This window comes from Dipodomys ordii, unplaced genomic scaffold, assembly GCF_000151885.1.
Source record: "Dipodomys ordii isolate 6190 unplaced genomic scaffold, Dord_2.0 Scaffold216, whole genome shotgun sequence".
NCBI classification, from domain to species: domain Eukaryota; kingdom Metazoa; phylum Chordata; class Mammalia; order Rodentia; family Heteromyidae; genus Dipodomys; species Dipodomys ordii.
In genome coordinates, this window is record NW_012267432.1 from 766,293 (window position 1) to 777,628 (window position 11,336).

General features: G+C 43.6%; 1 protein-coding gene across 1 annotated transcript in view; it reads left to right on the forward strand.

The window, feature by feature from the left end:
• Positions 1 to 10,669, forward strand: part of Cckbr (cholecystokinin B receptor) — a 26,671-nt gene extending 16,002 nt beyond the window's left edge. The window contains exons 2-6 of the mRNA XM_013035592.1: positions 8,126 to 8,377; positions 8,550 to 8,799; positions 9,080 to 9,246; positions 9,403 to 9,605; positions 10,285 to 10,669. Coding sequence (XP_012891046.1) covers positions 8,126 to 8,377; positions 8,550 to 8,799; positions 9,080 to 9,246; positions 9,403 to 9,605; positions 10,285 to 10,332 — 920 coding nt within the window. The 3' untranslated portion in view covers positions 10,333 to 10,669. The remainder of the gene's footprint in view (positions 1 to 8,125; positions 8,378 to 8,549; positions 8,800 to 9,079; positions 9,247 to 9,402; positions 9,606 to 10,284) is intronic.
• The last annotated feature ends 667 nt before the right edge of the window (positions 10,670 to 11,336 follow it).

Sequence of the window (11,336 nt, forward strand, 5' to 3'; positions counted from 1 at the left end):
ACACACACACACACACACACACACACACACACACACACACACACACTCGGCCTCCACAACTCTTACAACTCCATTACACCTTCACATCCTCCTCCCAACCCATCACACCCAAACACAGCATACACAGGGGCAATGACTCTCTCTCTCTCTCTCTCTCTCTCTCTCTCTCTCTCCCTCTCCCTCTCCCTCTCTCTCTCTCTTTCTTTTCCCCCATTCCCTCTCCCCCCACCCCATATTCATGGAGCCACAAGAGGGAAGGGAAGGAAGACAAAAAGGGGAGAAAAAAAAGCTAGACTGAATGAGGGAGGAAGGACTCTGGAAGGTCTGAATGGAAAGTGAAGCATGATAATCTGTGATTTCCACTCCAACCCCAGCCTTCATTTAAAAACAAAATTCTCAAATCTGAATTGGGCTGGACCCCCGGGGGATACTCCTTAGGCTCTCCACCTGTCTTTCACTCATCTCCAAACCCCTCTGCTTCCTGGGCCGGAGTTCTTTTCAAGTCTCTATGCCCTCGCTCTTTCTCAGAATGTGCCCAGCCTTGTCTCCAGCTTGACTTTCTTAGTTTTATCCTTCCTGGAGTCAGCTTAACTCTTTATCATCCCACTTTCATTCACCCCACTTCGGACCTGTCCTCAAAGTGGCTTTCACTCTTCAGCTTCATTGTGTTGACAAACCTCTCAAAATACATTTTTCCCTCCATCCTGCACCTTTCTTTACTTTTACTGTTTACTGAACCCCTGCCATTGTAATCACTACATGTGGTGAACTAGACCAGACTGCACTGTCCGAGGTCCATAGTTAAGAGAATAGTGAAGGGCTGATGGAAAGATCGTGAACAACCTAGAAGAACCATAAAGGCTCTAAACTGTGGACACCACAGGATACGGGGGAGGGGTGTCTAAGGATCTCACAGAGGGTGGAACCTCAGAGCTGTGTCTTGAAGTTGGAGTTTAGTGAGCAGAAGAGGAAGGAGTGGGATTCTAGGAGACAACAATGTTGAGTAGGAAAAAATTATCCTAAAGAAGGGAAATTTGGCATAAATCAGAATCCAACTCTTTACCCCCTCAAAAACAACCCATTCACACACTGTCATTTAGATTCTTTCATTCAGAAATTACTTATTGAACCAGCGATGGTGCTAGGTAGCAGGGGTTTTAACAAAGGTGACACAATTCTTACTTCGTGGAGCTCTGAGTTTAGAAGAAGAGACATACAGGTAAGAAGGAAATGGCAGCACAAAGAGGAAGGGCCTGGGCAGAGGAAGACAGAAGGGACACAAAAGAGGCACTGCCTGCCTAGCCTGCTCTTAGAAATTAAGGTTGGCTTCCTGAAGAGGTGAAGTGTTCCATTGAAATAAAAAGAATAGCAAGAGCCAGCCCAGTGAACAGGGAGAAGTAAAAAGCATCTTAAGCAGAGGGATAGATAGGTATAAAAAAGTTTAAATCCATTGCATTTTTATTCAATGTAACACCATTTCTGGGTGTCTGGAATACATCTCATTAAAGGTAAATAAAAAGCACCGAGGTAGGGGCCTGACTGGAGTATTTACAGAGGGCTTTATATACCTAGCTAAGAAGTGTGGATTTTATCCCTTGGACAATGGGAGCCACTGAAACATTCACTTACTCTTGTCAGGACCCCATGTGTAGTATACAGAATAAGATGAGATGATATGAAGCAGATACTTTAGAAAGCTTTTATGTTACACAAATCTGGGTGAAAGATGCGTCTAGCTTAAACTGCAATACTGCCAGTGAGATGGAGACAAGTGGATGGACTTGAGAGCCACTTCTGAAAGTGGTCTCAACAGAACGTAGTGCTTGATTAGAAGTGGAGGAGGTGGAAGACGTTAGAGGATTAAAGCTCAGGTTTTTCGCTTGGAGAATTGAGTGTGTTGGTGCTATGCAATGAGGAAGATAATAAACAAACAGAAACAGGTTTCAAAAAAGGGATTGTGAGCTCCATCTGGAGCTCACTGATTTGAAATGCTGCTGGTACATTCAGGTGGGGTTCCCAGCAAGCTGTTGAATGCACAGGTCTGGAACTTCCTTTAGAGGTCTGAGCTGCAAATACAGACTGGAAAAGACATTGACTAGAAGAAGTAATAGACGCCATAGCAAGAGATAAAATCATAAAACGATTGTATAAAATGGGGAGGTTGAGAATGAGGATCCTGCAAATGACCAATATTTAAAAGCCAGACAGAGGAAGGAAAGTTCATGAAGGAGATTCAGATAAAACAGTCAGAGAGACCAGGGCTGTGTCATTCTATTCTTTAAATTTAAATTTTATTGTCAAGGTGATGTACAGAGAGGTTACAGTTACATATGTAAGGTAATAAATACATTTCTTATCGAACATTGTTACCCCCTCCCTCATTTTTCTCCCACTTCCCCTCCCCTCACCCCAACTCCTGGCCATGTCCTTCTAGAAGGCAAGGGAAAAGAGAATTCAAGCAAGACAGGATAACTGATGCCAAATGGTATAGATATGATTCAGATAAGAACAAAACATCCAGAGCAGCATTGTTCAGGAAGTCCTTAGGGAGACTTTGCTGGAGATTGCGGCAGTGGTGAAGGGTTTGTGAGAAATGAACAGGAGTGTGTCGACAAAACTTCCAAGAAGTTTGTTAGCAAGGAAGAGATTGAAAAAAGAGAGAAGAAAAGAAAAACAGTCCAGTGCTAGAAAATACTAGCGGGTTGCGGAAGTATGTGTGCTTATTTTTGTGCAGGTTTACTAGATATAAGAGCATTAAAATAATTTTGAGATGAATAATAATAATGGGATAGGAATGTAAAAGGTAGCCTGTTTGAGGGCAAGATCAATGGGATGGAGAGAGAGAAGGAAAAGATAAAAGGGATGAAGTTCAATGTATATTACAGATAGACAGATAGATAGATAGATAGATAGATAGATAGATAGATAGATAGATAGATAGATAGATAGATAGGAGATATATAAGGAGACAGCATGATGAAATTCACTGAATACTCTTTGAAAAGAGCAAGAGTAGAGAGGGTGAATATGGTACTAAAATAAAAAGGGTGAACTTGTTCAAATACACTGTATGCATCTTTGGAATTATCACAATAAAACCACAGTGTGTTACTAATATATGACAACTCAAAAATACAAAATAAATACCTTTTTGAGGATGGAGTTTGGCTATGTTCCCAGGCTGATCCCCTTAACTGGAGCAACCCTCCAATCTCAGCCTTCAGAGTATCTGGGACTATGGGCTTGTGTTACCCCCAGCTTAAAAAAAAAAAAATCATTGGGGAAGGACCAAAAGAGAAGTTTCAAGGTTGAGATGAGAAAGAGGAAGAATAGAGCAAGTGTCTCTAAGAATAAAATAAATGAGAGGTAATTTACAGCCTGGGTACAAGAACAGACTTCCCTTAGCTAGATGTTGATCACACATATTACCAGAGCAGTCAGGCATTGTGCGCACAAAGACTCCATTAGCTGTGCTTACCTAAGTATCACTCACACAGATGCATATATTATTCAGATTCATTCCAATGTTACCAATAACAATTGAAATGGCACTAAACCTGCAGATTTGAGTATTATCTGTGTTCAAGCGGGTGCTGTCCCCAGAAAGACAGATATTGCCAACACTAGCTTTAAGATTGTTTATTTAGATGTTGTTATCCATCTGTCAAATTCTACTCACTTTTATTTATTTACTGTCTACACACAAATGCATATTTCCAATGCTTGCTTTAGTAACCCTTCTCCAGCTCTTACCTAGAAAACCACAGACAAATATTCTCAACAAAGACTTAAATATTACCCATATTCATTCAGGTGCTGGGTAGTTTTACTTCACCAGGACAAACGTCTCAACTGAGCTGGACTTTATGTTAGTATGTTGATGCCTTTATGTACTGTGTACATGTACTTGGATATTATTCTACTCTCTCCACTATTACCATCATCTAATGGATATTCCTCCGGCCACATACAGACTTCCAAACAGAATCCCTGCTTCCTGAAGATGTTGTCAGCAGCATGAAATACTGTGTATAGGCATGGATATTACCTTTGCTTATTATTCCAGCATTCCAGCACTTATTTGGATATTTTCTAAACTTAAATGTTACCTATAGTCAATCTGATATTCCCTTTTGACATGTAGATGTTATTCTTCTCCAGCTATCACCCAGAGAGAAATAAAGGTTAGTCTTGCTCATCCTTATAATATTCTCAAAACTAACACACCTCAAAAGCTAACCCATGACCCAGTGGTTACTGTGTTATTACCTACGGGCTCTGGCATGTTATGGCTGCTTTCTTTGTTAGATGTCTCCCATTCTCCCAGCTATTACCCACAATCCGTTGATGATATATTCAGGCGTACCACAGAGACACATGTGATGTCTGTGTGCATGGGTGACCAGATCCAGCACATCAATGAAAAGCAGGACTGGAGGCATCAGCAGTGTTGGTCGTCTGTAGAGTCCTTCCTTAGAAAAACTCATTTTTGTTTTATGTCACAATGACTAGGTCTGGGTGCTCTTGCTTCTCTGCCATTTTCTAGGCAGAGTGAATATGGATCTTCAAGGTCTCAGAAAAAGAACTGAATGGCTCCAGTCTTCAGAGTCTCCTGATCTGATTTCTGCTTTGCTCTCCAGGAAGCTTGTCCCTCAGGGGAGACCAGCAAGGTGCTAGTGTCTGGTTGTTCCCAGGAGCTGCCATCTCTCATCCTTCCATCAACTCAGGTTTTTGGTCCCAAAAAACACTGTGATCGCACAAACACACATGGACACACACACATACACACACTCACACCTCTTAATTCTGATTTGCTTTGTATTTATATACTTAACAATATGTTTTTTAGGCAGGATCTTGCTGTGCAGCCCAAGATGGAACTCTCAGTCCTTGTGCCTCAGCCTCCTCATCATTGGGAGTACACACATTTGCTACCATGCCCAGCTCCACATACATTTTTATATTAATGACCTATTGAGTAGTCATAAACTCAGAGTAATTGAGCAGAAAGCAGTGTTTTCATTTATTTATTTAAAATACACAGCTGGAGTGTTTACCTTATTATTAATATATGCATGCATGTGACACATTTGTTGCAACTGATGAGCCAAAACTGATATCCATTAACTAAATTATGTATTTTGAGTTGTGTAATTCTGTGGTTTTGACAAATATATTATGACATGTGTCCACCAATAAAGCATCAGAATAGTTTTAGTGCCTTAAAAGTAACTTATGCTAGATACCAATGGGCCGGCAGCTCATGCCTGTAATCCTAGCTACTCAAGAAACTGAGATCTGAAGATTTCAGAGTGGTAGAGCACTAGCTTTGAGCACAAAAGCTCAAGGACACTGCCTAGGCTCAGAGTTCAAGACCCAGAACTGGTTAAAAAAAAAGTAAATTATGCTCTACTTATTTAACCTCCCTTCTTCTTTGATGCCTGTGGCTCTGAGATTATTTTAATTATAATTTTTCATGCCTTCTAATTAGTATACAGCAAACAGTTGAAGAAATACCAATGACTGGGAACAAGATAACAAGTAGGAATACTTAGTAAAATAGTGAAATGTTATACAATAGCCAGCCTCTTTTACTGAGACTTTGACCTCCAGTTTTCAGGTGTTCTCACATAACTTGAGAATGTCATCAAAATGAAGATTAGCTTTACCTTTCTGGTCCACCACAATTAGCCAAGCAGAAGAAACACTCTTAGGACACCTCAGCCAAACGGAGGAACGAAAAATCCATTTTTCATGCTTCTAAATGCTATACTAACTTGAGATGTGGGAACTATATCAAGAATTAGTTGAAGGGAGATCCAGAGGAGAATGTGAGACAAATGAGAGCACTAAAGAGATTAAGGAGGAAGGTAGAAGGTAGAAATTGAGACATGGTGAATTTGGGAAGAAAATACAAGAGCAACCAGTGAATTTGGGAAGAGACACAGAGAATACAAGACAAACCATTAGCTTTCTCTGATAGAGATTTCCCCTTCCAGAAATTCTTTATTTACACACACACACACACACACACACACCTCAAATTTGTCACACATAAGCTTTCCATAATCCGTACAGAGACTCAATTTCTAAAGGAGACATAGATCACTAATATATAATAACAAAAGAAATGCATCTAAAATCACAGTTTGACATTGATTATCTAAGTACATGTGTCTCCAAAGATGCAAAAGCAGAAAGAAGAAAGTATACCAGAGCATCATTATAGAAATAAGAGGTGATAAGGAGGGAGAAATCAGATGCATTTCTGTCTTGAAATACAGACTCATCCAAAGTTCATTTAGAAGCATGTGATAACTTTCCCATGTGTCTAGCATTAGGCTGAGTGCTGGGGATACAGTGGAGAATAAGATGGACCTTGTTCCTTTTATCAAGAAGCTCATAGTTTAGTAGAGAAGACAGAGAAGGAAATATATCATAATCATGGAAGCAGGAAGACTGAGATTTGACCAGGAGAAGGAAACAGTATGATGAATGACAGCAATGAGGGAATTGTGCAAGGCAAAGCATTTCAGGGATCTGAGAACTTGGCTTTTGTTCTGATTAAACCCCTTACTAGCTGTGTGGTCCCCCAAAAGTAATGTTACTGTTGGGTACAACTTGGGAATTTCTGATAAATAGTGCTTGCTTGATGTCTGCAACCATTTCCAAACAAATTGCTTATTGTTATGAGAAGACAGTATACCATTTGAGGGCTAAAACAAGAACCAGCCAGCATATGGGGCTAGGAACAAAAAAGCTGTACTTTATGGCCTTTCTTACCCAACAATTTGGGAGGCTCTGCCCCCTGCCTTCTCTGCCTTCAAGGTCCACCTTCCTGAGGCTGAAGCCATAGGTACAGGTGACTCAGACCAGTTCAATTCAATTCAGCCTTGTGTGGGTCTGCATGACTGGGATATGGAAGACCAGAGATGAATCCACTTCGCAATGGACAAAGACATAAGTGAATGGGGTCAACCTCCCAGCTCTTCTGACTTACCCAATAGCACCAATGACTCTGCTGCAAGCTCCCTCAGCTCATTTTATACCCCTCAACCTCACTCCTTATCATGAAGCATGCCAATTATTTGTTTACATAACTGTGATGCCCTGTCCATGGTGAACTGTCAGATGGCAAGGAGTTAGTCCCATTCACCCCTTTGTCTCCCGGCACAAAGAAGAGTCCTCTGTAAATGTTTATAGAGCGTGAATGACTGTTTGGAGATCATTAAAATACAAAACAGAAGGCAAATGAGGCTCTAATAGATGTTTAAGATACACAGACCGGTCAGAGGAAGGGAAGCTTAATACCAAATGAAGTGTCCAGAAAAGCCTTTTAGGGGAGGTAAAAATAGATTTGAGTCTGGACAGATAAAGGATAAATAAGGAATGTACCAGATACAGCAAATCAGCTTGTGATAAATGTGGAAGTAGGGGGTTGGTAAAAGAATTCTGGTCTGAAAACCCACTTGAGCAGCGATGTAGTCACAAATGCACATATTGCACTCAAATAACTGAGTCATCCAATGGCTTAAGGGGGAGCAATGCAGCAATGTGGGCGGAGGTAGGGTAGTTGGGGGCATCTCAATGACAAGCTTAGAGGTTACAGACAGTACAGAGTAGTGAAGAATCTTTTTGTCTATTTGGTATGTGGGTGAGTAGCCATTTGTTTTAGAGAGTACAGACATCATCTGATACGGTTCAAAAGGCTGAGGGTTGTCAATGGTATCAAATAGTCCACAGAGGTCTGATAGAATAGGCCAAGCTTTGGCAGTGATAGATCAGTGATCTGAATCTAAACAGTGATTAGAGACTGCGTGGTGGATTGAGTGTCTGGGCAGACTAAAATAATCCTTCCACGTTTGGCTGTGAGGAGAAGCAAGCATTTGGAACAAACCTTGACTGAAGAGGCTTTCCTAAGGAAGGGCAGAGTTAGGTGAATGAACTAAGCTTTAACAAGTTAGAGTGCTAAAGGACTGAACTTCACCATACAAAGTGGTCTGGTGGGGATATTCTCCAGATGTAGGGATCTGGTTGGGTAATGAGGGTTGGGGATAAGTGAGATTGGGGTCTGATTAAATGGAAGCCAGATTTCCTACTGCCACATCGCTCTTTTTCTGTCCAGAACTGGAGCTGGCTGTTAGAATCACCCTGTATGCAGTGATCTTTCTGATGAGTGTTGGAGGCAACGTGCTCATCATCGTGGTCCTGGGATTGAGCCGCCGCCTGAGAACTGTCACCAATGCCTTCCTGCTCTCCCTGGCAGTCAGTGACCTCCTGCTGGCTGTGGCTTGCATGCCCTTCACTCTCCTTCCCAATCTCATGGGCACATTCATCTTTGGCACAGTCATCTGCAAGGCGGTTTCCTACCTCATGGGTGAGTGAGACCCCTTGGGCCCTCTCCCCTCCTTGAAATCTTTGACACAGGTAGGGATGTTTCCTCATGGTTAGTGGAGGTGGGGGGGGGGTGGAGGACAGGTGAAGAAATCACAGTAGTGAATATGTAATGCAACTTTTCCAAGGTGACCCATTCATCTTCCCTCCCTTAGGGGTGTCTGTGAGCGTGTCTACACTAAGCCTTGTGGCCATCGCCCTGGAGCGGTACAGTGCCATCTGCCGACCACTGCAAGCACGGGTGTGGCAGACACGTTCCCATGCAGCTCGTGTGATCTTAGCCACTTGGCTGCTGTCTGGATTGCTCATGGTACCCTACCCTGTATACACTGCTGTGCAGCCCGTGGGACCTCGTATACTGCAGTGTGTGCATCGCTGGCCCAGTGCCAGGGTCCGCCAGACCTGGTAAGGACCCTCATGATCTTCTCCATCTCCATCTCCATCTCCATCAAATGCTTAATACCCATTCCCCAGAACAGTCTACCAGCTGCTCCAAGAATTACCCCCCAACGATTCCTATTCTGCACTCACCACCGTGGAATTCCAGTTTGGGAACCCTTCCCCAGGTATTCTCATGCCCTGGGCAATGGCATCCCCAAATTCCATTCCTAGTTCAGCTCCTTGGCTCTTCCTCCCTTTGGAAGCATGGCTGGACCTGCGTGGTGTGTTTGTGTTCTGTTTCCAGGTCTGTTCTGCTGCTCCTGCTCTTATTCTTTGTGCCGGGTGTGGTTATGGCTGTCGCCTATGGGCTTATCTCCCGAGAGCTCTACTTAGGGCTTCGCTTCGACAGTGAAAGTGACAGCGAAAGCCGTGTCCGGATCCAAGGAGGACTGCCAGGTGGAGCTGCACCAGGTGAGTGCAATCCAAGATGATCTGAGCTTGGGACTCTACTGAAATGAATGTGGAAAGAAGGCTGGACCTGGGGTTAAGGCTGGGGCAGGTGTCAGGTGGGGGTTGGGATGTAAGTTAAGAAGGCTGATGCCCTGATCCTGAATCCTCTGTGCCCAGGTCTTGTCCACCAAAACGGGCGGAGCAAACCCGAGACTGGCTTGGCTGGTGAGGAGAGTGATGGCTGCTATGTACAACTTCCACGTTCCCGGCCTGCCTTGGAGCTGACAGCACTGACAGCCACCACTTCTGGGCCAGGAACTGGCCCTCGACCAACCCAGGCCAAGCTGTTGGCTAAGAAGCGTGTGGTGCGAATGTTGCTGGTGATTGTTGTGCTTTTTTTCCTGTGTTGGTTGCCGGTATACAGCGCCAACACATGGCGTGCCTTTGATGGCCCAGGTGCACACCGGGCACTCTCAGGAGCCCCCATCTCTTTCATCCATTTGCTGAGTTACGCCTCAGCCTGCGTAAACCCTCTGGTCTACTGCTTCATGCACCGCCGCTTTCGCCAGGCCTGCTTAGAAACATGTGCCCGCTGCTGTCCTAGGCCCCCACGAGCTCGCCCCAGGCCTCTTCCAGACGAGGACCCACCCACCCCCTCCATTGCTTCATTGTCCAGGCTGAGCTACACCACCATCAGCACACTGGGGCCTGGCTGAGGGCTGGGGGAATGGAGGAGGAGGCAGGACAGACCATCCCTACCAGCACAGACCCATTCAGACACACCAGAAACACAAACTACATCTGACACCCAATAGCACGGATAAATCCCAGCAGACAGAAAAAGGTAGCTTGAGGAAACAAGAATGGAGCCTAGCACAGAAAAGGAGACACACTTCCATGGTGAAACTGAGGTCCTACCCTGAGAAATTCTGCACTGACCTTGGCCAGACATACACAGCATCCCTAGCAGTGAATTCTCTGGATACAGTAGGAGTTCTGGCAAAAGCTGACCTGTTCCTCATACTTGCTCATACATTAACGGCACTGATTTTTTTTTAGGGGCTATGGAGCCTGCCACAGGACTCACTCAGGATGTCCCCAGTTTGATCTCACTCTGCCTTGCCAGCTCTGAAAATAAACACAGGCCTAATGTCACACCTATCTGACCAACAAGCTGTTTAGCACTGAAAAGTCCCTTCAACTCTTCCTAGTTAAAGACTGTTGCCCTGCTTACTCCTCCCTCATCAGACCTCTTCAAAAATAAGAATAAATAACTTGGCTTCTTTCTGGACTTCTTTTCTGGACTTTTCTTGGGTGGGGAGAAGTGAGATGGTATGGGATTTTATGAGGTTCTTCCTTATAGAATTTGTACCATGACTGTATATGAAACCCTTCCAGAAAGCCAACGTAGAAGCCAAATGGAGTGGGTGTTTTCTCTCTGGTTGTCATGCTGGATCTTCCCACACTCCAATGCCATTGTAGCTGGAGGTGGGAGTGGTAGGTGGGATATCCAAGACGTTTTCCCATATGGTGGCATTGGTAAAGTATTATATTAATGGATAATTATTAAAATGTTGATGAAAAGATAAAAGAAACACTACATAAAAAGACTTGGATTCTTCAATGTGTATATGAAATACCAGATACAGACTGTGACAGCTACGTCGAGGTTAATTTAAGAGTGGAACATTTCATTAAAAACTTGCTCTTCTGAAGTGTTTTTCTCTACATCATACAAATTAGGCCATGAAGCAGCTCAGTTGCTCAGTAGAGTCAGTGGGGACTCGGTGCTCTTTCCATCCTATAAGTGCCATTTGTAGTGTCACCATGATGTCGCTCATGGTTATCCAGGTGGTGGCAATAGCTGCATTGATGCATCAAATTTCTTGCATCCAAGTACAAAATGATGGAATTGAGCCTGTCTCACAATTCTGCGCTCATCTTCCATCTCCCACACTCAACTGGCTCCCTGGCCAGTCTTCTGGGACAAAGTAGCTATGGCTGTAGTTGTAAAGCTGACTGAGAAATTGAATAAATTGATTTTACTTTCCATCCAAGGTCCCTTTTCTTTCAGGAAGAAGATAGAGGGAAAGCTTGCTGTGTTTTGTATG